This window comes from Coregonus clupeaformis, chromosome 37 (assembly GCF_020615455.1).
Source record: "Coregonus clupeaformis isolate EN_2021a chromosome 37, ASM2061545v1, whole genome shotgun sequence".
Lineage (NCBI taxonomy): Eukaryota > Metazoa > Chordata > Actinopteri > Salmoniformes > Salmonidae > Coregonus > Coregonus clupeaformis.
The window spans coordinates 6,381,150-6,406,987 of NC_059228.1; the positions used below are offsets into that span (position 1 = coordinate 6,381,150).

At 39.6% G+C, this 25,838-nt stretch overlaps 2 protein-coding genes across 8 annotated transcripts in view; both read left to right on the forward strand.

Annotated features, from left to right (window-relative positions):
- The window catches only part of mypn (myopalladin), a 51,290-nt gene extending 34,517 nt beyond the window's left edge, over window positions 1-16,773 (forward strand). For 3 of the 7 annotated variants that reach the window (XM_045211509.1, XM_045211510.1, XM_041866181.2), the window contains 11 exons: window positions 4,369-5,640; window positions 5,890-6,037; window positions 6,615-6,695; window positions 10,145-10,366; window positions 10,739-10,888; window positions 10,983-11,065; window positions 11,442-11,571; window positions 12,056-12,263; window positions 12,552-12,717; window positions 12,977-13,110; window positions 15,275-16,545. In XM_045211509.1, coding sequence (XP_045067444.1) covers window positions 4,369-5,640; window positions 5,890-6,037; window positions 6,615-6,695; window positions 10,145-10,366; window positions 10,739-10,888; window positions 10,983-11,065; window positions 11,442-11,571; window positions 12,056-12,263; window positions 12,552-12,717; window positions 12,977-13,110; window positions 15,275-15,453 — 2,773 coding nt within the window. In that variant the 3' untranslated portion in view covers window positions 15,454-16,545. Of the gene's footprint in view, window positions 1-3,155; window positions 3,210-4,368; window positions 5,641-5,889; window positions 6,038-6,614; window positions 6,696-10,144; window positions 10,367-10,738; window positions 10,889-10,982; window positions 11,066-11,441; window positions 11,572-12,055; window positions 12,264-12,551; window positions 12,718-12,976; window positions 13,111-15,274; window positions 16,546-16,733 lie in introns of those variants that run through there. The other 4 variants (XM_045211514.1, XM_045211513.1, XM_045211512.1 and 1 more) reach the window with 4 other exon arrangements.
- Window positions 16,774-21,756: 4,983 nt separating this feature from the next.
- Window positions 21,757-23,326, forward strand: atoh7 (atonal bHLH transcription factor 7). The gene has a single exon (XM_041866690.1). The coding sequence runs from the start codon at window positions 22,162-22,164 to the stop codon at window positions 22,609-22,611; it is 450 nt and encodes a 149-aa protein (XP_041722624.1). The 5' UTR covers window positions 21,757-22,161; the 3' UTR covers window positions 22,612-23,326.
- The last annotated feature ends 2,512 nt before the right edge of the window (window positions 23,327-25,838 follow it).

The following is a 25,838-nucleotide window of genomic DNA, read 5'->3' on the forward strand; positions in this document are numbered from 1 at the left end:
AAAGCTGTCATCAAGGCTAAGGGTGGCTATTTGAAGAATCTCAAATATAAAATATATTTTGATTTGTTTAACACTTTTTTGGTTATTACATGATTCCATATGTGTTATTTCATAGTTTTGATGTCTTCACTATTATTCTACAATGTAAAAATAGAGAAAAACCCTTGAATGAGTAGGTGTGTCCAAACTTTCGACTGGTAGTGCAGGTGTCTTTCCTCATGCTGAACAAATGTGCCTCTAGGACCCATAAGGCCCGTCAGGATCGATTATCCACCATCTTGGAAATGTTGGAAAACGTTTGAAACATACGTCCAAATAGCACCAAATTCGGTATGTAGGCCCATGGTACATCTCTTAACTTAGTTTGAGAAAAGCTAGGGTTAAGAGATGGCTGAGTTATTGATAAATCAGAAAGTCAGATTGTACATGTCCATTTAAATCCTTTCTAAATCCACTTCACAATGCCCTATCATCTTGAAACGTTTTAGGGTCATCAAAGACGTTACCATGATGAACCATGTTAAAAGTGCAATATGCAGAAATCGCTCCTCCATTTCCTGGTTGCTAAAATTCTAATAGTTCCCCTAATTTAAGTTTATGTGACAAAACAAGTGTAGAGAATCATTGTACCATCTAAACCGATTTGAAATATATTTTTTATAACCAAAAATATTGTATTTTCAGCTGTTTGAAACTGGTGTATAAACCCAAAAGTAAAAGATGCAGAAACGAAATAGTGCACATAGAACAGATCTACCGCTTCTTAGATTTGCTGTCAATGAGAATGACAGATAAGGAAACTATTAACAATTAACTTTTTTTACTATGTAACACTAATGCCTAAAATAATCATAAGAAAATATTCTCATGGACTAAAAGTCATATTCACTAAAAATGTGGTCTTTGGACTCATTACAATAGTCCCTAAAGAGTGAGAAAATAATGTAATGCATTCAAACATGGCCACACTATACCAGTAGATGCATATTAGCACATACGCTAAAATGTGCTAAAATACTTTGTTTCCGAGGCAGAACATCTGTTTTAGGGAGATGCTGGTTTATCACATGCAAAATGTCCTTTCGTAGGACACCTGGAGCCAAAGTCATTAATATCCGTTGGGTGATTGGTTGAGGCGTCTTGGGTGAGTGACGTCACTCCAAGCCCTTACCAAAACACAAAACATGGCGGACAGTTTCTCTCGCCTTGGATCTTAAACCAGTAGTGACCACTAACTTCAATGACAGTAAACTTGCCTGCCTTTCTTAAACCTCTCCTCGGGAATCCCCAGGTATTCCATGTATTTGGTCTATTCGAGAGCTAGTGTTAGAAATTGCGTAATTCAAATCTGGTATTGGAATAAGAATCAAGAGATCTTCAATCCAAGCTACATTTATTATATGCAAAATGTATGTATGATAAGTATGAAGGTTCGTATATACGGGTCCACTGAAATACCTCGCAGGGCACTCAGAGAACTAATCCATTGTTACAGGTTCTTCTTCAAATACTCTGACAGAGATAGTTCCCACCTCTCTGCTGGCCAATCAGAGTAGAGACTGAGCGTGGTTTAGACTTACTCAGCCAATCCGTTGGCGCACGGGCTGGTCCCAACCCCTTGGCGCTCCACCGTTCCCAGGCATAAGTTTATCATAACAACCTGTGGAGTCAGCACCCAAAAGACTGTACGTTCCTACGTCCAAGGACGGTTCACAGACAACAAAGAGGCAGTGTTCGTATCTGTAAGAAATACAAGTCTTATCTGTCCTTCCCCCTAACGTTCCTTACATGAATCACAGCCTGTTATGTGAAACAATTTATATCAGTATAGTACAAACCTTTTATGCTTTAATCATTAATGCATTCTTTCTAAGTTAGTCATCCCTTCCATATTATGAGAATAATAAATCCCCACACTAGCACACCTGATTCAACTGATTAACTAATTAATCATCAAGCCCTTGACTAGTTGAATCAGGTGAGCTAATTCAGGGCTACAACAAAATTGTGAAACGAATGAGGGTCCCCGAGGAGAGGTTTGAGAACCACAGAGCTAGACTGCTTCTAGACTTGGGAGCTTGGCGTTAGATTATTCCACCATTGGCAACAACAACTGGCTACTAGAACTGAACCGATGGACATGAAATGTGGTATGTAAGCTTTATGTATATGTCCTTAGAAGCTGTATGAATATAAATTCACTGCAACCTTAGATGGCTGCACCAGACCAGTTGGCACCCATGGCACCATAGGATACTAGAGCAATAACTATTTTTCAAGAGGACTTTGTCTCATGCAAATGAATGTCACATTTAGATTATGCAGACGAACAATGTGAAATATTGTGATTAGTATAATCCCATATTGTTGCCCTATTATATGGTCTGAATGTAGTGAAAGGTGGATCTATTATTCGGTAAAACTAGAAACTGGAAGTCTTGCCACTTGCGCAGTCAGTGTATTACAGCTGTGAGAGTGTATTGAAGTATTTTGGAAGGCTAATGTGGAGTGTACCAACTGAGATTTAAATCAACATGGTAATTATTTCACTGATTGCACATAAAGGAAGATAGTTCCTACAAGAGAGTGCTTGCTTTGTTATCCAACTGATCTTGTCCTTTCTGTCATCTGATGAACCCCGTGCATTGCTGCTCGCAGCTATATTTCTTAAGTATTTTTCAATTTATTTGGTATCACTTAACTTAAGACAAATCCTAACTTAAGACAAAATCCCACGACTCAAAGTGACAGCCTCAAATGATATGGTGAAAAATGTTAATATCTAGTCAGACAACAAACCATTTGTTTTACATTTTTACATTTACATTTTAGTCATTTAGCAGACGCTCTTATACAGAGCGACTTACAGTTAGTGAGTGCATACATTTTTCATACTGTTTTATCACTATTGTTTCCCTAAATTTGCACCTACAGTTGATTTTATGATGAAAACGCTTAATTCTAAAAGTAATTCTAAAAAGTGTTTGGTCTCAGTCTCGTGATGTATTTTTTCATTTGCGGTCCTTGTTTTGAAGTGAAGCAAGCAGCTTGAGTTGTGTGGGCTGTATTTAGAACAGTAAACATTGGAGGTGGGAGGGTCTCCTCTTGAGCTCCCTATCTGCAGTTTTCATTAGTCTACTGAATACATATCTGTGCTTAACTATGTGGAGTTTAAAACTACAAAAAACTAAGGATGGCCATTTCTTAATGTAAGTGCAATTTTATGCTTTTGCGCATGCTAGAAATCTTTGCACACTGGCATTGTGTTTGTCATTTTTTTGTTGGAAGAAAAAAGTGTGTCTGCCGCTAAGATTAAGTGTTTTGCATAGTGTTAATAATAATAATTGATTCAGGGACAATAAGTTGTTATACGTTATCAAAGTGACTGATATTGAATGTAAAACTAATGTAAAAAATGGAATAAGGTTGCAATGAAAGGTTTTCTTATACCAATCATGATACAGCACATTACTGACATTTTCAGTTGCAGAGTGTGTTTAGAGTCTGGATGCTCCCTGGATGCTCCTATACCTTAAAAGGGCAGACTATTTCCCCAACCTGCCCCTGAAAGGCACATTGTGGTCATTACTTTTTAGGGAACTGTGTTTAGAGTATTTGTAGTTATTTGTTGACGAACACATTAACACTTTTGAACAAATATATGGTTTTTATTATAGCCTGGTCTCAGATCTGTTTATACTGTCTTGCCAACTTCTGTGGTTTGGCGTGACAATGACCATAGGATTTGGCAAGACAGCACAAACCGATCTGGGACCAGGCTAGTTTTATTATACACTGAGTATACCAAACATTAGGAACACCTTCCTAATATTGAGTTGCATCCCCCCTTTTGCCCTCAGAACAGCCTCAATTCGTCAGAGCATGGACTCTATAAGGTGTCGAAAGCGTTCCACAGGGATGCTGGCCCATGTTGACTCCAATGCTTCCCACAGTTGTGTCAAGTTGGCTGGATGTCCTTTGGGTGGTGGATCATTCTTGATACACATGGGAAACGGTTGAGTGTGAAAAACCCAGCAGCGCTGCAGTTCTTGACACAAACCACCTAGCACCTACTACCATACCCTGTTCAAAGGCACTTAAATCTTTTGTCTTGCCCATTCACCCTCTGAATGGTACACATACACAATCCATGTCTCAATGGTCTCAAGGCTTAAAAATCCTTCTTTAACCTGTCTCCTCCCCTTCACCTACACTGATTGAAGTGAATTTAACAAGTGACATCAATAAGGGATCATAGCTTTCACGTGGATTCATCTGGTCAGTCTATGTCATGGAAATAAAAAAGTTTTGTATACTCAGTATGTAAAGTTTTCATGTTTTTAACATCTTCCATCTCTGTTTTCTCAGAGACCCTGTCCAGCTGCAGCTTCTACACAACCAGGTGCTCATGGAGCAGCAGCAGACTGACACTGAGCCAACCGGAGCCACCCAGAGCCAACCGGAGGCATCTGCCTGGCCAGCCCGGAAGCAACCCGAGCCCCAGGCCCAGCTCCAGCACCAGCAAAGCCTGCCCCGTTCATCTACCCCAATGCCCCTGCAGTCCACCCACCCTGCACCCATACTGGCCATAGCCCCAACACCCTTACTCAACTTCACCCCTGTGACAACACTGAACACTACCCCTGCACCCCAGCTAAACACTAGTCCCCCTGCACCCCAGCTAAACATTGCCTCTGCACCACTACTGAACCCATACGCCACCCATTCTTATTTTCCTTCTTCTTCTTCTTCTTCTTTACCCCTGCTAAACACAAGCCCGGTATCACCAATAAACACTACCTCTGCACTGCTACAGAACACAGCCCCTCCTGCACCCGTTATGGGTACCCTGCCGTCCCCTCCTCAACTGAAGACAGGTTCATCTTTTATGAGCTCCCCTCCATCTGCCCCTCTGCTGAGCACTGTCCCTGCACCCCACCTGTATACCATTCCTGCATCCCCACCCTATATGACCCTGCAAAACACCACCCATTCTTCCCAGCTGAACTTAGCCCCCTTATCCCTGCCTAAAACTATTCACGTACCCCAGTTTAACACACCTCTCGTACCTCATCTGAATACAGCCCCCACAGCATCTCTCAGCACCATCCCAGCAGCTTTCAACAGGGCCCCTACAACCGTGCAGAACACCTCCCCCTCCCCCCTACTCAGAACAACTCATGCCTCCCTCCTCAACCTGGCCCCCACTTCACAGAGCTTCAACTACGCCAGGCCAAAGGAGTTCATCACTACCCAGACTCCCCTTTCTCCAGTCAGGAGTCCCTCCCCTACAGAGTCCCCCGTTCCGTTGCTCCACGAGCTGGCTGCCGAGCTCAACTCCTCCAACCCCAACCTGTTCTCTCCACAACCCAGAGTCTTCCCCACCAGAGTCCTCAAGTCACCCACTAGCCCCCCTTCCTTCATGTCCTCCCCCACCTCTCCCACCCTGTTGCCTGCTGCCTACCTAAACTCTGTGTTCACCCTGCCACAGCAGTCGCCCCCGCAGGCAGCGTCCCCGACCTCCAGCACCTCCACCCCCAGCCCCATCCAGAACCATGTGGCCTTCCTCAGCTCTGTCCTGCCCTCTCTACACACCACACAAGCCACCAACTCTATGGGCCTGCCCAGGAGTGCTCATGGGTAAGACCCTATGGTTGCTGAATTCCGGAAACATTCCCAAAGTTCCCAGGTTTTTCTAGAAATCCCTGTTGGAGGATTCCTGGAATCGGGAGGGAATAAGCAGGGGCGGAATCCTTCAACTCTGAATCCTCCAACCGGGATTTTAGAGAACTCTGGGAACTTTGGACCTCTTACCTCACACTTCAATTCATCATGTTACAGTTTTATATATTGTAAAATACATTTTTGCTCATTTGTTTTGATCCACAGGCCACCTCAAGGCATGCAGAAGAAGTTGCCTACAAGCACACGTCCTATGTCAGATGTTGACATTCGTAGCAGCCAACAAACCCTCCTCCAGGATATGGAGAAAAAGCTTAGGTTCAATGAAGATGTTATGCGTGGTCATGTACAACAGGTATCGGCTATATCCCTTCAATTGTACTGTTATTCCCTGAGGCACAGACCTTCCATTATAGATTGGGCTTAATGACTGAATATGCAACTAAATGAACGAGTACTTGGTTGATGTAGTAATATGGCTTGGAGTGGAACCAACAAGGAACAGAGTGATCGCAAATAAATAAAGTATTATTCTTCTACAAATTATTTTCAACCCAACACATTCCTTCAAACATTTCAAAAGACTACAAAGTGGAGACTGCATGGCGCATTCTCACTTTCTTCCAATTTGCTATTCTGGCATACGTAATACAATTCTATTTTGTTCTCCTTTTACATTGCAAGTGTATACAATGTGAAACAATATGGAAGCAGTTCGAAAATGCATTCATCTAAACCGAGAGATCAGCAGTGCATCATTCCTTTTCCAATCAATAATTTTCCATATTCATTCATCAAGTATATGTACCATATAACAGCATGCAGATCATATCAATCACACATTACTCACAAATTAGTGGTAGTGATGTGTGTGTCTGTGTTCATTAGTGTGTGTGTGTTTGTGTTCATCAATCATCCTTATCTTCTCATAGAAGCAGACTACTTATGAGGGGAAAACAGTGAGGAGACCCCTCGGACCAAACATTCCTGCCACTGTCTTTAACTATGACGAGGTACAGCGAATATCTCTCCCTCCCAAGCATTCCTTTGCTCAGAACTTTTGGTAACAAAGACTGTATTTACGCCAGTAACGACATTTGATTAACATGTTAATACGGTGCATTCGGAAAGTATTCGGACCCCTTGACTTTTTCCACATTTTGTTACGTTACAGCCTTATTCTAAAATTGTTAGTTTTTTTGTTAGTTTTTTCCCCGTCATCAATCTACACCCAATACCCCATAATGTCAAAACAAAAACAGTTTTTTTAGAAATGTTTGCAAATGTATAAAAAAAAAAAATGGAAAGATCAAATTTACATAAGTATTCAGACCCTTTACTCAGTACTTTGTTAAAGCACCTTTGGCAGCGATTACAGCCTCGAGTCTTCTTGGGTATGACGCTACAAGCTTGGCACACCTGTATTTGGGGAGTTTCTTCCATTCTTTGCAGATCCTCTCAAGCTCTGTCAGGTTGGATGGGGAGCGTTGCTGCACAGTTATTTTCAGGTCTCTCCAGAGATGTTCGATCGGGTTCAAGTCCGGGCTCTGGCTGGGCCACTCAAGGACATTGAGACTTGTCCCGAAGCCACTCCTGTGTTGTCTTTGCTGTGTGCTTAGGGTCGTTGTCCTGTTGGAAGGTGAACCTTCACCCCAGTCTGAGGTCCTGAGTGCTCTGGAGCAGGTTTTCATCAAGGATCTCTCTTTATTTTGCTCCGTTCATCTTTCCCTTTATCCCACAGCATGATGCTGCCACCACCATGCTTCACCGTAGGGATGGTGCCAGGTTTCCTCCAGACGTGACACTTGGCATTCAGGCCAAAGAGTTCAATCTTGGTTTCATCAGACCAGAGAATCTTGTTTCTCATGGTCTGAGAGTCCTTTAGGTGCCTTTTGGCAAACTCCAAGCAGGCTGTCATGTGCCTTTTACTGAGGAGTGGCTTATGTCTGGCTACTCTACCATAAAGGCCTGATTGGTGGAGTGCTGCAGAGATGGTTGTCCTTCTGGAAGGTTCTCCCATCTCCACAGAGGAACTCTGGAGCTCTGTCAGAGTGACCATTGGGTTCTTGACCAAGGCCCTTCTCCCCTGATTGCTCAGTTTGGCTGGGTGGCCAGCTCTAGGAAGAGTCTTGGTGGTTCCAAACTTCTTCCATTTAAGATAAATGGAGGCCACTGTGTTCTTGGGGACCTTCAACGCTGCAGACATTTTTTGGTACCCTTCCCCAGATCTGTACCTCGACACAACCCTGTCTCGGAGCTCTACGGACAATTCCTTCGACCTCATGGCTTGGTTTTTGCTCTGACATGCACTGTCAACTGTGGGACCTTATATAGACAGGTGTGTGCCTTTCCAAATCATGTCCAATCAACTACATTTACCACAGGTGGACTCCAATCAAGTTGTAGAAACATCTCAAGGATGATCAATGGAAACAGGATTCAGCTGAGCTCAATTTCGAGTCTCATAGCAAAGTGTCTGAATACTTATGTAAATAAGGTATTTCTGTTTTTTAATATGTTTGCTGAAATTTCAAAAAACCTGTTTTCACTTTGTCGTTATAAGGTATTGTGTGTAGATTGCTGAGAAAACAAATATTTAATCATTTTTTGAATAAGGCTGTAACGTAACAAAATGTGGAAAAAGGGAAGGGGTCTGAATACTTTCTGAATGCAATGTACATAGTACTTCAGTAATTGCTTAATGGAGTTGAACTTTTTTTGTAATTACACAAGAGGAATAGGGACTGTTCCTTATTACACTTGCATAATAACTAAAACCACTCAAGCCCATTACAATTACAAAGCGATAAAAAATATTGCATATTGTGAGTTTAGTAATTACAGCGTTACTATACAGGTATAAGAGCAACTTAATGTAAAGTGTTAGTGAATGTTCAAAACAGGTTTTAAGTAGTATGTATGGATGTATACTCATATATCCAAACACTGTAGTTTAAATAATCATTCTAATCAGGCACTTTTAAAGTATTTGTTCACTAATATCCATTGCATGAATAATCCAAACAATTTCCAAACTGAAGGTATACATATTGCCAACACTCATGTAATGTAATGCCCCAAATAGGCTGAGGTATATGACATTCTAAGATTTTAGCAACCTTCAACGTTTCTTGGGTATAAATGTGCATAAAAACATTCCTTTAAAATATTACATTTCAACTGATGCCATGGATCTCATCTGTTGTCCCTCTGAAAGTAATGATGTTGTAATATTGTCATAATTTCCCGACATTTCAGAGACCACCTTCATTACCACTAAAGTTATCTTTTCAGTTCCATTACCTTAGGTCCTCAGGAGAAAAATGAATTACCCAGTGTTGAAAAATCTTGAAATTATGAAAAAAAGTATACTTTTTGAGAAAGAAATATACGGATCAACAAACAAAACAACTGTACAATTTTAATTGTTGAATTGATATGTTCTTTGATATTTTTTGCAAGAATGCTTAGCTTGATATTTCAGTCCAAATGTGTTCTCTGTTCTCTGTTTTACCCTCAACTTCTGTTGTATTTTGTGTAGTAGGACCAGTCCAATATATAATTTATAATAATAATAATATAATATGCCATTTAGCAGACGCTTTTATCCAAAGCGACTTACATTCATGCGTGCATACATTTTTGTGTATGGGTGGTCCCGGGGATCGAACCCACTACCTTGGCGTTACAAGCGCCGTGCTCTACCAGCTGAGCTACAGAGGACCACAATATCAAGGGAGGAATGCCACTGCATGATAACTTTTAAGGTTTAAAGCTAAACTCCTCATCTCTTTTTCTGCCCACAGTGAGACCAGATCATTTGTCTTTGTAAACTGAGGGCTGGCAAATGTAACTGCCACTTTTGAATCAAAATGCTACTTTTTGAATCAAAATAGATTGAGGAGTACATCTTTAACCATGGTTGGGATTCAATTCCATTTCATTCCACTGAAATTCCAATTCCAATGTTCTTCATTACTTTTCAATTAGGATTATTGGAATTGGATTGAGTTCCACCCTGCCTTTAACACAATATCAGGATTGCTTAATGGTGAAATTGTGCTCTGGGTCTGATTCCTCTGTAATCTACTCAAGTAAATACTCACCCAAACAGTTTCTGAAATGTATCCCCATTCCATCTGGCTAAAGTGTTTGATAAAATATCTGAATTGGTGAATATGTTTTCTTCACTACATGCAGGAGTCTCTACCATTATAGCAGGTGTCATACTATTTTATTCCTGCCATAGTATAATTATTTGCAGCATCTTGGTTTTTAATATTTGGTTTATTTTTAAGGTCTATACTGTGCACATGATATGATACCTAGATATTTATTACAACATTGATGCTCTTTTTAGTTTTGCTGCAATTTAATTTATGCAACGCAAGCACTATAATGACTCACACTATTGGTATGACCACAGCAATTACTTTTATCCAGCGGTCTTCCTTTATTTTAGGAGTACAAAGTTTCGAACTTTGAGCAGAGGCTGATGAGTGAGATAGAGTTCCGTCTGGAGCGCACGCCAGTCGAGGAGTCCGATGACGAGGTACAACACGATGAGAGCCCAACAGGGAAGTGCATCGCACCCATATTTGACAAGAAGCTGAAGAACTTCAGGGCCATGGAGGGTGTGCCTATGACGTTCTCCTGTAAAGTGGTGGGGATCCCCGTACCTAAGGTGAGACAGCACATCTATGGTATCTAAATATGTTATCACCCAGACTGTTTTTTAGCAGAGGTTTTCATCCAAAGTGCCTTACAATACAGTGAGTACCATCAGAAATGGAATCCACAACCTTAGTGTTGCACTATCAATGCTCTTACCAACTGAGCCACACAGGACCACACAGACTGTTGATGTTTTATTAGCTAACGCCATGCAGGAAGGACAAAGGCCTCTGCTTGTTTGGGTCTCTCTTTTGGATCATATTTGGTGGTCACCCGGGATCTGGACTTTGATATGGCAGTTCATCTGTATGTACACCACACAGTGAGTGGACATATACTCAACATTTGTTAGAAATCTCCCTCTCTCTTCAACCCATTTCAGGTTTACTGGTTCAAGGATGGCAAGCAGATCTTGAGGAAAAATGATCATTATAAAAAGATAAGAGAGGGGGACGGAACCTGTGCCTTACACATAGAGGTCACCAATAACGACGATGATGGCAACTACACTGTCATGGCAGCTAACCCCCAGGTAACCTAACCACCTGTAATTGTTTCACTCTTATACACTTTTCTTACCCCTTCACCAAATCTAATTAGCTAATTAATTAATTCATGCTCACAAGGGACGAATCAGCTGCTCCGGTCATTTGATCATCCAAACGGGTCCTCTCCGAAACCGAATGACACCTATGATTCACTCTCAGAGGTGAGCAGGACTGACTGAGTGTGCATTGGGATCTGCAGAGGTAAGAAGAACACTCTTCAGCTTGGAGAGACAGCATGATTGCAGCTCTTACTGTTTCATAGAGGCTACTTACAGTAAGATCCCAGATGTACATATTGCCCAGACTACTGTTGAACAGCCATATAAACCCTCATAGCAACCATAAACCAATATACAGATAAACCAATCAGAGACTGAGAAAAAGATATGGTTTTATCTCTATGATAGCAACACTAATCTCATACATCATTGTCTTAGCGATAGTGATTAGCGATTGCAGATGACAAGATATCTCAGCAACACTAGGGCCAATATGCATGTACTGTAACATGTTCAGCACATCCCTACATGCCTACAGGGTGCGGGCCCGCATACAGGAAGTAGAAGAGGGTGAACCAACCCAGGAGCGCTTCTTCCGACCTCACTTCCTCCAGGCTCCAGGGGACATGGTGGCTCATGAGGGCAGAGTCTGTAGATTAGACTGCAAGGTATGTCATCTCTGGGCATTTAATACATTTTAGAATGACTATTAAAAGATCATTGTTAAAATCAGTTAGGATAGCCTTTGAAGATAGATAGTACTGTACAGTGGTGTAAAGTACTCAAGTAAAAATACTTTAAAGTACTACTTAAGTTGTTTTTTGGGGTATCTGTACTTTACTTCACTATGTATATTTTTATATTTATATTATATATTATATTCCTTAATATAAGGAATTTGAAATGATTTATACTTTTACTTTTACTTTTGATACTTAAGTATATTTTAGCAATTACATTGACTTTTCATACTTAAGTATATGTCAAACTAAATACTATTAGACTTTTACTCAAGTAGTGTATTACCGGGTGACTTTCACTTTTACTTCAGTCATTTTCTATTAAGGTAGAAGTATGACAATTGGGTACTTTTTCCACCACTGGTACTGTATACATCTCACAAGAAGTGTTGTGTGTTTCTCTGTTTTCCAGGTGAGTGGCTTACCAAACCCAGAGCTGATGTGGCTGATCAATGGGAGGCCCATCTACCCAGACTTCTACCACCGGATGCTGGTGAGGGAGAACGGCATCCATTCACTTGTCATAGACCCTCTAAAACAGGACGACGCCGGGACATACACCTGCATCGCAAGCAACAAAGCAGGACAGAGCTCCTTCAGTCTGGAGTTAAGAGTTGTGGGTAAGAGTTCTCTAAACAATTAAGTATTTTCATGAAAACAAAATAGTGTACCTCTTGATAACAAATGTCTATTTCATTATTTTAAAAGATTTATAAGCATTTATAATTACTTATTAATGAAAGTTATTATAAAGTGTAACTCAATTATATAATCAGTGATAGCTTTTGAATAAGTACAAAGACAAAACCATTAATTTGTTGGTATAGTGAAGAATGCCATGACAATTAATAAGTATTAGTAATTAGTAATTGTACATGACAGAGAATAACTATTCTTTGCCCATTCAGAAAAAGAGATGAAGCAGGCCCCCCAGTTTGTGGAGAAGCTCCAGAACACAGGCATCGCAGAGGGCACCCCCGTCCGACTGGAGTGCAGAGTTCTGGGCATGCCTCCACCTGTTATCTACTGGAAGAAAGACAACGACACCATTCCTCACACCAAGGCCAGAGTCAGGTTAGTATTCCCTAACTAACCTATCCCCTTCCAACCAGAAAGGTGACTGCCCATCCTGTAGGTGCACTTATATTCAAACTCATGAAGACAAGAGGTAACACACAAAACCATGCTTAGAGATGTCTGTACATTCCAAATTAGCTTAGACTTTTTGAGATTAGAATATTAATGCCTGTTAATCACAAAAAAACTATTAGAACACAGTGAATATATACATTTAGAATGATAATTTAATTGAATAGATGTTTTTTGATTCTAGCATACACCAGGATGCCACTGGATATGTCTGCCTCCTGATTCAGCCTACCAGGAAAGAGGATGCTGGCTGGTACACCGTATCAGCAAAGAATGAGGCTGGAATTGTTTCATGCACAGCCAGGCTAGACATCTATGGTAAGTTCAATTCAATACAACTTTCAACAGCTTTCTTTTACCCGCCATAGTGTTTATTGTGATCGTTTTGAATTAGTTAATAGTTGCTAATGATTGTGCTTAAAGTATATAAGATATCAAATACATGCACTACAATACCCAGAGCTACAGTGCCTTCAGAAAGTATTCACACCCCTTGACTTTTCCCACATTTTGTTGTGTTACAGTCTTAATTTAAAATTGATTAAATTGGGATTTTGTGTCAAACAATACCCCATAATGTCAAAATGGAATTAGGTGGGCCTCCCGAGTGGCGCAGTGGTCTAAGGCACTGCATCGCAGTGCTAGCTGTGCCACTAGAGATCCTGGTTCGATTCCAGGCTCTGTCGCAGCCGGCCGCGACCGGAAGACCCATGGGGCGGCGGACAATTGGCCCAGCGCCGTCCAGGGTAGGGGAGGGTTTCCTTGTCCCATCGCGCACTAGCGACTCCTGTGGCGGGCCGGGCGCAGTGCATGCTGACTCAGTCGCCAGGTGTACGGCACATTGGTGCGGCTGGCTTCCGGGTTGAGCGGGACAAGAAGCAGTGCGGCTAGGTTGGGTTGTGTTTCGGAGGACGCACGACTCTCGACCTTCGCCTCTGTAACGATGGGACAAGACTGTAACTACCAATTGGATACCACAAAATTGTGGAGAAAAAGGGGGTAAAAATACAATGGAATTATGTTACAAATTAATACAAAATGAAAGGCTGAAATGCCTTGAGTCAATAAGTATTCAACCCCTTTGTTATGGCAACCCTAAATAAGTTCAGGAGTAAAAATGTGCTTAACAAGTCACATAATAAGTTGCATTGACTGTGTGTGCAATAATAGTGTTTAATTAACATAATTTTTTTAATGACTACCTCATCTCTGTACCCCACACATACAATTTTCAGTAAGGTCCCTCAGTCAAGCAGTGAATTTCAAACACAGATTCAACCACAAAGACCAGGGAGGTTTTCCAATGCCTCGTAAAGAAGGGCACCTATTTGTAGATGGGTAAAAAAAAAAAAAAAAGACATTTAATATCCCTTTGAGCATGGTGAAGTTATTAATTACACTTTGGATGGTGTATCAATACACCCAGTCACTACAAAGATACAGGCGTCCTTCCTAACTCAGTTAACGGGGAGGAAGGAAAGCGCTCAGGGATTTCACCATGAGGCCAATGGTGACTTTAAAACAGTTAGAGTTTAATGGCTGTGATAGGAGAAAACTGAGGATGGCTCAACAACATTTTAGTTACTCCACAATACTAACCTAAATGACAGAGTGAAAGGAAGGAAGCCCATACAGAATAAAAAATATTCATCCTGTTTGCAATAAAGCGCTAAAGTAAAACTGCAAAAAAATATGGCAAAGAAATTAACTTTATATCCTGAATACAAATCGTTATGTTTGGGGCAAATCCAACACAACACATCACTGAGTACCACTCTTCATATTTTCAAGAATGGTGGTGGCTGCATAATGTTATGGGTATGCTTGTCATTGGCAAGGATTAGGGATTTTTTTTAGGATCAAAAGAAACGGAATAGAGCTATGCACAGAAAAAATCCTAGAGGAAAACCTGGTTCAGTCTGATTTCCAACAGACACTGGGAAGCAAATTCACCTTTCAGCAGGACAATAACCTAAAACACAAGGCCAAATATATACTGGAGTTGCTTACCAAGACGACATTGAATGTTCCGGAGTGGCCTAGTTACAGTTTTGACTTAAATCGGCTTGAAAATCTATGGCAAGACTTGAAAATGGCTGTCGAGCAATGATCAACAACTAACTTGACAGAGCTTGAAGAATTTTTAAAATAATAATGTGCAAGTATTGTACAATCCAGGTGTGCAAAGCTCTTAGAGACTTAACCAGAAAGACTCACAGCTGTAATTGCTGGCAAAGGTGATTCTAACGTGTATTTACTCAGGGGTGTGAATACATACAAATGAGATACTAATGTATTTCCTTTTCAATAAATGTGCTACATTTTCAAAAAACATGTTTTCACTTTGTCATTATGGGGTATTGTGTGTAGATTGGTGAGAGAGAGAAAAAATATTTAATCCATTTTGAATTCAGGCTGTAATTTGGAATAAATCAAGGGGTATGAATACTTTCTGAAGGCACTGTATCTCTGTTGTCTGCAGCCCAGTGGCATAAGCATGTCCCTCTGCCTATGAAAAAGGCTCTGCGGCAGGGCAGTCGCTATGCAGTGCTGACCGGCCAAGGCCTGGACATCAAATCTGCCTTCCCCACGATGGACAATAGCCCCGTCCTGTTCTCCAGCTCCCCTGTGGAGGCACAGCTGGAGAGTGAGGAGCTGTGAGGAGCAGACACACTTCACCATAGGGTTGTAAAAAGTCTAAACTTTCCCATAATGCACAGGTTTTTCAGAAATTCCAAAAGTTTAGGAAAGTTTATGGAATCTTGCCAACCTACTCCATCACCACTGGCCCTTTGAACCTACAAACGACTCTTCTCTGGAGTCTCGTAGGGCCGGTTTCCCAGACACAGACAGCCAAATCCTGGACTAAAAACCATGCCCAATAGAGAATCTCAGTTGAAAGTGCTTTTAGTTCAAGACTAGGCTTAATCTGTGTCTGGGAAACTGGGACAGAGTTTAGTCTGCTCTGACACCTCCTAATGACTAATCTACTAGTTAATCTAATCTGTGGTGGCCTGTGGAATGGAAGAGCAGGACTATAATCTGAGCAGTTTGTGTCATCTGGTTTGTGTGATACGTTTGAAGTGATACATTGAAATTACAATGACAAAAACGGTTAGATTTCCAACTGTTTGTTTTTCTGCCATTCCTATTGAATTGTATCATTTGAAGCGTCTTATTCACTCAAAACAGACAAACTCGCCAAGTCTTAGTTCATGGGCCACCGAGTCAACTATCATCTTTCAATAGGTCTGATTTGTTTATGGTTTTTCTACTTTTTGATTAGTTTGTTTGATATTGAGAAGGTTGATGAATGTTGATGATGGTGATGATGACATACCTTCGTCATCATACATTTCAACCTGTTCTTAATCTTTAGCAAATTGACTCTTTCGTTTGGATGTGATTGTTGTAGGATTTGTTTTTATTTCAAACGTATATATTTGTGTCAAATAAAGATAGTATATTTTAATGTTTATATAACATATATATGATTTGTTGTTTATGAATAACCTAGCACTAAATGTAAATCAAAGAAATGCACAAAAGGAAAGCCAAACAGACAAATTAAATTGTACACACGCATACATTGAGTGGGGGAGGTGCTACTCAATATTAGGAAGGTGTTCTTAATAATTTGTACACTCAGTGTGTATAGCAAGTTCTACTATGAATATGACCAGGTGAAAGATATGATCCCTTATTGTTGTCACTTGTTAAATTCACTTCAATCAGTGTAGATGGAGGGGAGGAGTCAGGTTCAATAAGTATTTTTAAGCCTTGAGACAATTGAGAGATGGATTGTGTATGTGTGCCATTCAGAGGGTGAATGGGCAAGACAAAATATTTAAGTGCCTTTTGAACGGGGTATGGTAGTAGGTGCCAGGCGCACTGGTTTGTGTCAAGAACTGTAACGCCGCTGGGTTTTTCACTCTCAACAGTTTCTCGCGTGTATCAAGAATGATCCACCACTCAAAGGACATCCAGCCAACTTGACACAACTGTGGGAAGCATTGGAGTGAACATGGGCCAGCATCCCTGTGGAATGCTTTCGACATCTTGTAGAGTCCATGCCCCGACGAATTGAGGCTGTTGCAACTCAATACTAGGAAGGTGTCCTTAATGATTTGTACACTCAGTGTATATAGAAAGCTCTACTATGAATATGTCTTTACAATTTGATATCTAGAATTGGTTCGACAATATGATTGAATTTCCCTTGACGTTCAATTAAAATAGAATATTTCACATCGAATACATGATTTGTGAATGCACACTTTTGCACTGTGGTTCTGTTGTGTTTTAAGTCCATACTGAGATACCATATGGAAAAGCAAGTGAACTATTGTAAACAAAGGGTAGCATTTTCGTAGTGCAAAAGCATTGTGCAAAGTGCCAAAAAACACTGTAAGCCTCATTATGAGCTTGCAGTGTAATTACATTTTGAAATTGTTCTGCAACAATGTGTGTTATAAGGTGGCGATCATTTGACAAGAGTTTAGTCAACTGAACAGTACATAAATAGTTGCCTCTTTATAACACAGTTTCAAATGAAGTCACGCTGCCAGATTGGAATGGGGTTTATGGTCATTTTTGCACTTTGCGTAATGCTTTAGCATTACGAAAATGGCTCTGTTTCTTCTCACTGCCTCATAAATGGATAGTTGTGCTTACAGTAGCTAACAGTACACCAGGAACCTTATCCAAGGTTGCATTTCAAACACTATCATGATGTTTACTTTACAGAAATGCCTTTTTAAGGTGAGGAATTTGTGCTGCTATTTCTGCTGTATGGAGATAGGTAACTGAATATCTAAGTTATTATAATAAAAAACACTAAATTCTGACAGCAATGTATGCAATAATGTTCATACAGCACTATAGTTGTACGATACTCATGTGTTTCAATGTTAGTGGGTCTAGTGATGGGATAGATGATTTTTTTTGGTAGGCACATTCACTGATATAATGAAATGTGTGTGGGAGAAATTGTTTTGTTATGTTTTGAAGCTTTGATGGAAATGTACACAACCTTGTAGTTAACATGATTATTGAAAACAGATTAAAGTGTAAAGTGCACCATGTAAAATAGATTTTCCCCTGAGAATAAAGTTATATTTATTCAACCCCCAAAAATATAATGTATATTTTTGTACATACATGTGTCTTACACATTATGAATGCATAACAGTTTATGGAAATATTTTCTTTTTTTGTTATTTTCCCCCCCGTAGAATCAGAGTCAAAATAACATATATATTGTTCCACCTACCTTTAAAAAACAAACATTGATCTACTCATTCACAATTGTTATAATTATGGATTACTGACTAATTCATTATCAGCTAGAATCATTGTTATGAAGTATACATTTGCCACATGATAATCAACACAGATATAATTAACATTTACCTCTGTTTTACAGTACAATAATCCAATTGAATTGGATACCATGCTAGGTCTCAACTACTCTTCCCTTTGGTTTATTGTCAAATATGAGGTGAGATTTTTTCAGGCTTATTACCTTGTTATTTACTTGTATCCCAATACTTTTTTTCTTCTGAGACCAATACGCAATTCAAGACAAGAGACAATGCTCAGTTAAGCCAACTAAGCATTGTTAGTCACACCAATTAGACTAGCAAAAAAGTTCAAACAGGCATGAAATTACATTCACCTTACTTGACCTAATTACAGTCCCCAGCCTCATTTGACCAGCTGCTACTTGTTGGCTGATTGGTAAATGAACATGCTTTGCTGGTGTTCGGTACATGGTTGTTGTAGTCCTATTGTATATATGTTGCTTTTATTTATCCACAGAAAAATTATACAATTATTTGAAATCCTTTTTTTAATGTAAATGTGTGTTACGAGGGTATGATGGGTGGAAGTGACAAACAAATTATACAATGAATAATTATTGATCATGAATTAATCAAACCAAATGTTGGTCTACTCCATTATTTAATTACTGTACTTTAATTCAATCCATTACTAATTTCAAAATGTTTGTCACGCCCCTCATAAGCCCTGTTTACACCTGGTTCTTACATGCGTCATATCCTGAATTTGTCTGCATTCTGCATTCTGATTCTGCTATGAAATCATTTGCATACAGGGAGGGACCCGCAATAGTCTGTATTGCGGACACAGTGGAGGGATACAAATATACATTCTAAACCATGTGTAGACACATTTCTGAAAATGTGGGCACAATCAAAATGTAAACAAGATCAGGACGTGGCTATAATGGGCCCTGTTTCTGTCTTTGATTGAACCCTGACGATTGAGACTCAGGTAATAGGCCCTCTGCTGCAGATATGTCCATGATGAATTGGTTGTGAATGGACACTTGCTAGTGGTTGGTTTTTGCGAGTAAATGGTCACGTGGTTTCAAGTGACCTTTTTAGACAGAAGCCCTGTTTATACCTGGTGCTAATATGCGTCCTTTGTCCTGATCCTGTTCACATTCTTATTGTGCACACATTTTTTGACAGTTGAAGACGATTAAAAGACGCTTTGTGAGCTGATTGTGATCAGATCTTCCTGACCACCTACGGAGGTAGTCAGGAGCCTCATTTAAACCTGGTGCTAACATGCTCTTAATCATTTCTAAATGAAACTTTAGTATATTATTGAATCTAATCACATTGACCAAGTTTGGCGGAACACACTGTAGGCCCCTAATACTGACGTTTTTACACTTTCCCTATTCTTAAGCTTCAGAGGCCCTAATCTCCAAGTAGATCTATCTGGACGGGTCACTCCTTTTTCTGTGACATATGGCTTTTGACAGAGGGGGTAGCCTAGCTTCCAGTCCTTGTCAGACAAGCCAATCATATGAATGAGTGGAAAAACGAGGCTGGAAGAAACGGAAAGGTCGGAGACTGTCTGAGACATAGGCCACAGACAAGACAAGAGCAGCTGGCCAACTACATCAATCTGTAATCAATGAACCAAACTGGTAGAAGGGATTATATGCCTAATTGCACAGCAAACCAGTCCATCCCCAAAATGACCAAACAGCATGAGCTTATGTCCATGACCCAATATGACCTAGGCATGAGGCATCATCTTGGGCATCTAGCAATAATGAATGATTCATACACAATGCTTCTATACCCTGGTTTTTCTTCTTCAAATGTAATAACATTTGAGTTTCACGCATAAAACCCTCTCTATGGCATTATGTTATGTTGTATGTTCTATTTCAAGAAGTAAATACAACGGGAAGAGCTAATAAATATTGACCAGGTTTGCTGAAGTCGTTAGTCATATTATTTTATGCAGATCTTATACAAATCTGTTAATGCCGTTCAGAAATACGATTGTCTAACATTTGAGTGCATTTAAAGCTCGGTATAGGCCTATGCATGGTTTGTTGGTATGTACTGTAGATGTTCGTGTTTAGTTGTGGGTGCTTTTGGATGGAAGGGGAGGGGCTGTTGACCTGGTCGGATTCATCCCTTGATTGTTGGATTCACTTGTACCAGATGGAAAGGACAGACAGTTAAACAAATTATTCTGTCAGTCTCATTTCCTCGGACCACTAGACCGATCAATTATTTATTTCACACATGGTCCTCAGTACGTACGAGGACACTAATGTATACCACATACTGTGCTTGATTAAGAACACAGCATTGGTAAACAGACTAGAAGACCAGCAATAGGCACCAAATATCAGAGCAATCTCTTTTAGTACTTTCTAATAATCCATAGCATTAATGAATATACTTCTTATTTATGAATGTAATGTATCCCTAATTCTACCCCAAATATCAAATTCAAAACAAAACTAAACGTTTCACAAGACCAATAACATATCAGAATATTTTGTGTGTATATGATTTTGTCCTTCTCTAAATATTTTTTTATTTTATTAATCCCAGCCGGTGAAAAGAGCAGCTCAGCAGGGTGTTGTCTAGGAGTCACTCTTAAAACACTTTAAATCCCTGGGGTTAGGGGCCACACTTACACTTACTTCCCCCTGGGGCTAATCTGACACAGATTATCTGAGATTATCAGTATTATCATTATGAGACCAGGAAGGAACCCTGTGATAAGTGAATAAATAAATAAGTGGTGTTTACTTGGTAAAACTCTCTATTTGGTACAATGGAGTTGACAGTTTCTCATTTTATAGTGACATATTATCCCAAAATCTTTCTAAATGTAGGTATGCAAATCACAAATACATAATCAATAAACACAAAAAAAGTAGAAATCAAGATAATAAAATCATGTTTATCAATGATAATTAACTTTCTAAAGGGAATCTGTCAAATTAATATTTGAAAGAAGCCATATAAAAGCCTTAATAATCTATACTACAACACATCTCATTAATATTGACATCAAATTAAGAGTTCCCCTATTTTACATTTGACATCTGTTGTTCCTACAGCTCTTGTGCAATTCAATTACTAATTTGACATAAGGGACAAAATAACCTGCTATTATAATCATTGAATACAATATATGCCATATACAGCAAATAAATGCCTAATGTAAAAAACAACAACAGACAAAAAAAGATAATGGAAAGTACTACTGTAACACATTGATTTCCTATTGAATTCAAGTGAACATAAGACTTCACATTTTTACTTAGAGATTTTCCTTTTATATGTCACTATCTTTACAGTAGTCAGAATTTCAACCAACATAATCAGCTCTATAGGTTTCATTGCCAGATGGTAGATTCTGTTTTTGCAACGCATGGCTGTTAGTAAACCATGACCAGATAGAACAGGCCGACTTAATTGGAATTTCATTAAGGTTTTGTTTGCTTTTTTGTGAGTGTGTGTGTGTGTGTGTGTGTGTGTGTGTGTGTGTGTCTGCATTGGTGTCTATCCCAGCAAACAATATTGGATAGGGGGAGCAATATTGGGGAGGGGGTGAAAGCAATATTGGGGATAGATGGGGGGGATGAGGGATGGGATGGGACTCCACCTGCTGCCACCTGTTCATCTCTTCAGTCTTATAAAAGCTTGTTCCTCAGTCTCTCCAAGACCAGAGACACAGAAGCTGTTTTGCTGTTTAGGCTTAGCAGAGGACCAACAATCTGGATTAACTTCAAATTGTTCACTTGACATACAGCTTTATCAATTTACAGCTTTATTAGACAAGGACTTTGGACAGCTACCACGACACCAGACCGTTTTGGACAGCTACAAAGAGGAACTTTGCTAAATTTGACAACGTCTTAAAACAGTCTTGCGGTTGAGTTTATTCAACTGGAAGGTTAACACACTATTTGACTTGGTTGACTCTTCATCACCACAGTTTGGGAGATTTCGGAAACATACAGTAGACAGAACCAGGAGAAAAACGTGTGAACTGAATCGTGGAATTGTGACCAAAACCATGGTGTCCCGCCAGCCCAGTTGCACTGGATCTGACTCTGGATCCGAGTCTGAGAGTATGGATTCCAAGTCTGGATCTCCAGAGAAGCATGATGGTTCCACACGGCGGAGGATGGCAGCCAACGCCCGTGAGAGGAAGAGGATGCAGGGGCTGAACACAGCCTTCGACCGACTCCGTAAAGTGGTCCCCCAGTGGGGCCAGGATAAGCAACTGTCCAAGTACGAGACTCTGCAGATGGCTCTCAGCTACATCATGGCCCTCAACCGGATCCTGACGGACGCCCAGAAGCGCAAAGCCCCCCACAGACAGTGGCTGGACCTGCAGTTTGACTGTGTGCAGCCAGAGAACTATCAGTGCTTCAGTACTATCAGGTACAGCTCTCCAGTTGAACACGAGTACATGCATTCGTCCTTTCCCTACCAATGTGATGGCCTCCAAGTTCCTACATAGACTGGATGGAAAACTGAAAAAACGAGTCATGTTGTTTGAGGTGAATTACAATCTGTGCTTGTTTTTATGATGCAGGCATTTGCTCCAACCCAGGAGTCAGTAAATACATTTGTATTACTTTTATTTATATATATTTTTTAATCTATTTATTGACGTTTGTTTATATTTTATGATTATTAAGTTAAGACATACATTTAATCAAAAATGGTTCCAAACAAAGCAATTTACAGCTTGTATTGCATTTCAGTGTACTGTACTGCAATTGATTTTAGCTTAGCTTTCTCTATTTTCTCTCTCTCTGTATTGTTGGGAAGGGCCTGTAAGTAAGCATTTCACTGTTAGTCTACACCTGTTTTTAACGAAGTATGTGACAAATAAAATTTGATTTGATTTGTATCAAATCTTCCAGATGAGACCCTGACATAATATTGTGTAATTTATAATGAATGCCGATCATAGGATTAAAAGTGTAATTATTTGCCTCTATTGTTATTGTGTAGACAAACAGTGACATTTTACGACTTTGGTAAGATACATTTTGAATCTATTTTTGTAAATGTAAAACCTTTTGTGATTGAGTCTAGTTAACATAATGTTCTCTAGCCCCAAAATGTAGGCATTTTGGAAATTCTACATGTTTTTTTGTGCTCTTCAGTTTTTCTAAACGATGACCTATACTTTGTTTAATAATAGTTGTTGTACTGAAATAAAAGTTGCTAGCTATTTTAATGAAATTGCTTTTGAGTTGTGTCAAGTTTTGTTCTTTTGTACATTTGCTCATATTTGATCGTCTGATGGATCCCTTGACCAAGTCAACAAGCAATGGTTCTCATCCAACAACCATTCTGTTTGGTTTGAGTGGAGACAGCAAAGCAGATTACTTTACAGGTGAAGGTCAATTTCCATTTAACTGAGCCAGTATTTGTCTATCATCTAATAAGGAGGTAAATTGATTGTTATGGTAACCAATCATAACACATATTTTTGGAATTAAATGTGAATGTACATCCTGTACCCAAAACATCCATTAACCTTAGCCATTTAAACTAATTCTATCTTAATTGCACCTTCTCATCTATGTTGTATCCCCAGACAACAGGGGGTGCAAAGGGGACCTAAACATTTACAGCATTTATTTTATTTTGATGTGTCAGGTTCTAAATGAGAGTGATGGCGGGTCAGTCTGGTCCTGCACCACCCTGATCAGTGTGCCATCCTTTTGTCCGGAGCTCCTGTGCCCTGAGATAAAACGGGATTACGTCAATGGTAGACCAAAACATGAACAAATAAAAGGGCCTCGTTTTTTGGCCCCAGAATGTGAGAGAATAGGTGAGAGTGATGTCATTGAGCTTTTTCTTTTATGAAGTAAAAATCGAATCAATCGATCATCACCATCATTAATAATGAATGTCATCCAATTGATCAACCAATCTTTCATTACCAGAAATGAACAAAGTGCTAAACAGAATGGTTGAATCAGGATCACTAGGGATTGGGATTATTATTTCAGACAAATGCCCTGTCAATGTTTTGGCACCAGAATAAGGAGGTAATGTAGGCCTATACAGTACCTCTGACGCACACCCAAGAAATTACATAAATCAGGTCAATAATAATTCACCAATAACAAGAAGTCCCATATTACGTTAAAACAACTGAACAGTTACCCCTGGAATAGTCATATGACCACAACAAACCTGCATTCGTTTGAATACCAAGAATTAGGGATGGAAAAGTAATCGTTAGAAATGTTTAAATGTTGCCATCGTGGTACAAGCTGCATCTGATTATTGAAGCCTGTGTGCCAGATCCTGCCAAAGGCTCAGCCAAGGAGGAGATATTCAACTCTATTGTTGGGCAATGGCTGTACCTAATGATACTGTTCAGGGGCACTGAAGCGTGAACCTCCATGGCTGGACTCTAATACATAATCTGTTACTGCCACCATACTCTTTAAATTGCATTTCATCCGATAATTATTTCATTTTAATGGGAACAATCTGCGATTGCAACTTCCATTTTTGGACTTTTAAAAGAATGCTATATACCCCTTGATTCTTGAAGAATATAACTTATAAATGCCTCATGAGCTTAGTTCAACTGTTGTACCCCATCAGAACCCAAAATATAAGCTTGTTTTACTCCAATGTTTGTAAACATTGCAATTGTAAACTAGCACTGTATAGCCTCAGAACATAGATAATAATATAATGTTGATTTCATGGATGGTCAGTCCTTGCATACATAGCTCTGTCTATGATTTTGAAAGTGGTTACATTTCTTCACCCCATCCCTTAGCTGTTTACCAAAACAGCAGCGGGGTGTTCACTTTGGTCTAGATTCAATCCAGACCGAGGAAGATCGGTGCTATAGCGTGTTTTAAATCCCCCGTTAGCGGGGACTGCATTCACGGTAAACGCTGCATATGTCGACTCAATTGGAAATTACCTCTACATTTCAATCGCGCTATAACGCCGCGGTCCGGGTTGAATATATCCCTTTGTTATTGTTTGAACTGCAGATTGTCCCTCCAAAGCCAAAGTCTGTAAGATTTCCAGTAATTTCAACTATTGAAATATAGCCTATCCTTAGTATAACGTTTTCTTTTACCATACACAAAAATGTGGGATCTATTATTCCATTGGTTATGTTTCCGTTGTTATGAGACTTGCATCGCTGTATAGCTTACGATTATGTTTAGAAAAGTAATGTTGCCCTCTCATGGAATGACATTCATTGACCTCTACAGATATATCATAGAAATCAATGGATTTGCATGTGAAAATGGCATAGGATGCATTTGCTCCATTGTAAAAAAAGAAAATCTATATTGTCTCCATTGTTCAATTATTTGGTTGGTGGCCCACTCTTTGATGGTATGACTATAAGTGTAGTTATGTCTAGTCTATATTCATTGTCAAAAATAATTTGATTAAACTATTAATTATTTGCTGCTACAGATGTGCTCTTGAGCAAGGCACTTAACCCTAATTTCCTCCAGGGGTGTAGTACTACTATGGCTGACCCTGTAAAAAAACAGATTTCACTGCACTTATCCGGTGTATGTGACAATAAAACTTTCACAGAAGCATGTCATTACAAATTAACCAAGCCAGCGCGAAGATGATTTGATTTATTATTTAATCTCAGAGTGTATCACATCCTCAACATACACTTAGCTAAGTAGTAATGAGTATGTGTATGTGTGATGAGGTAAATGATACAGA

Excerpts from the sequence above, each read along its gene's own strand:
- atoh7 (XM_041866690.1), top strand. The coding sequence starts at position 22,162 with ATGGTGTCCCGCCAGCCCAGTTGCACTGGATCTGACTCTGGATCCGAG.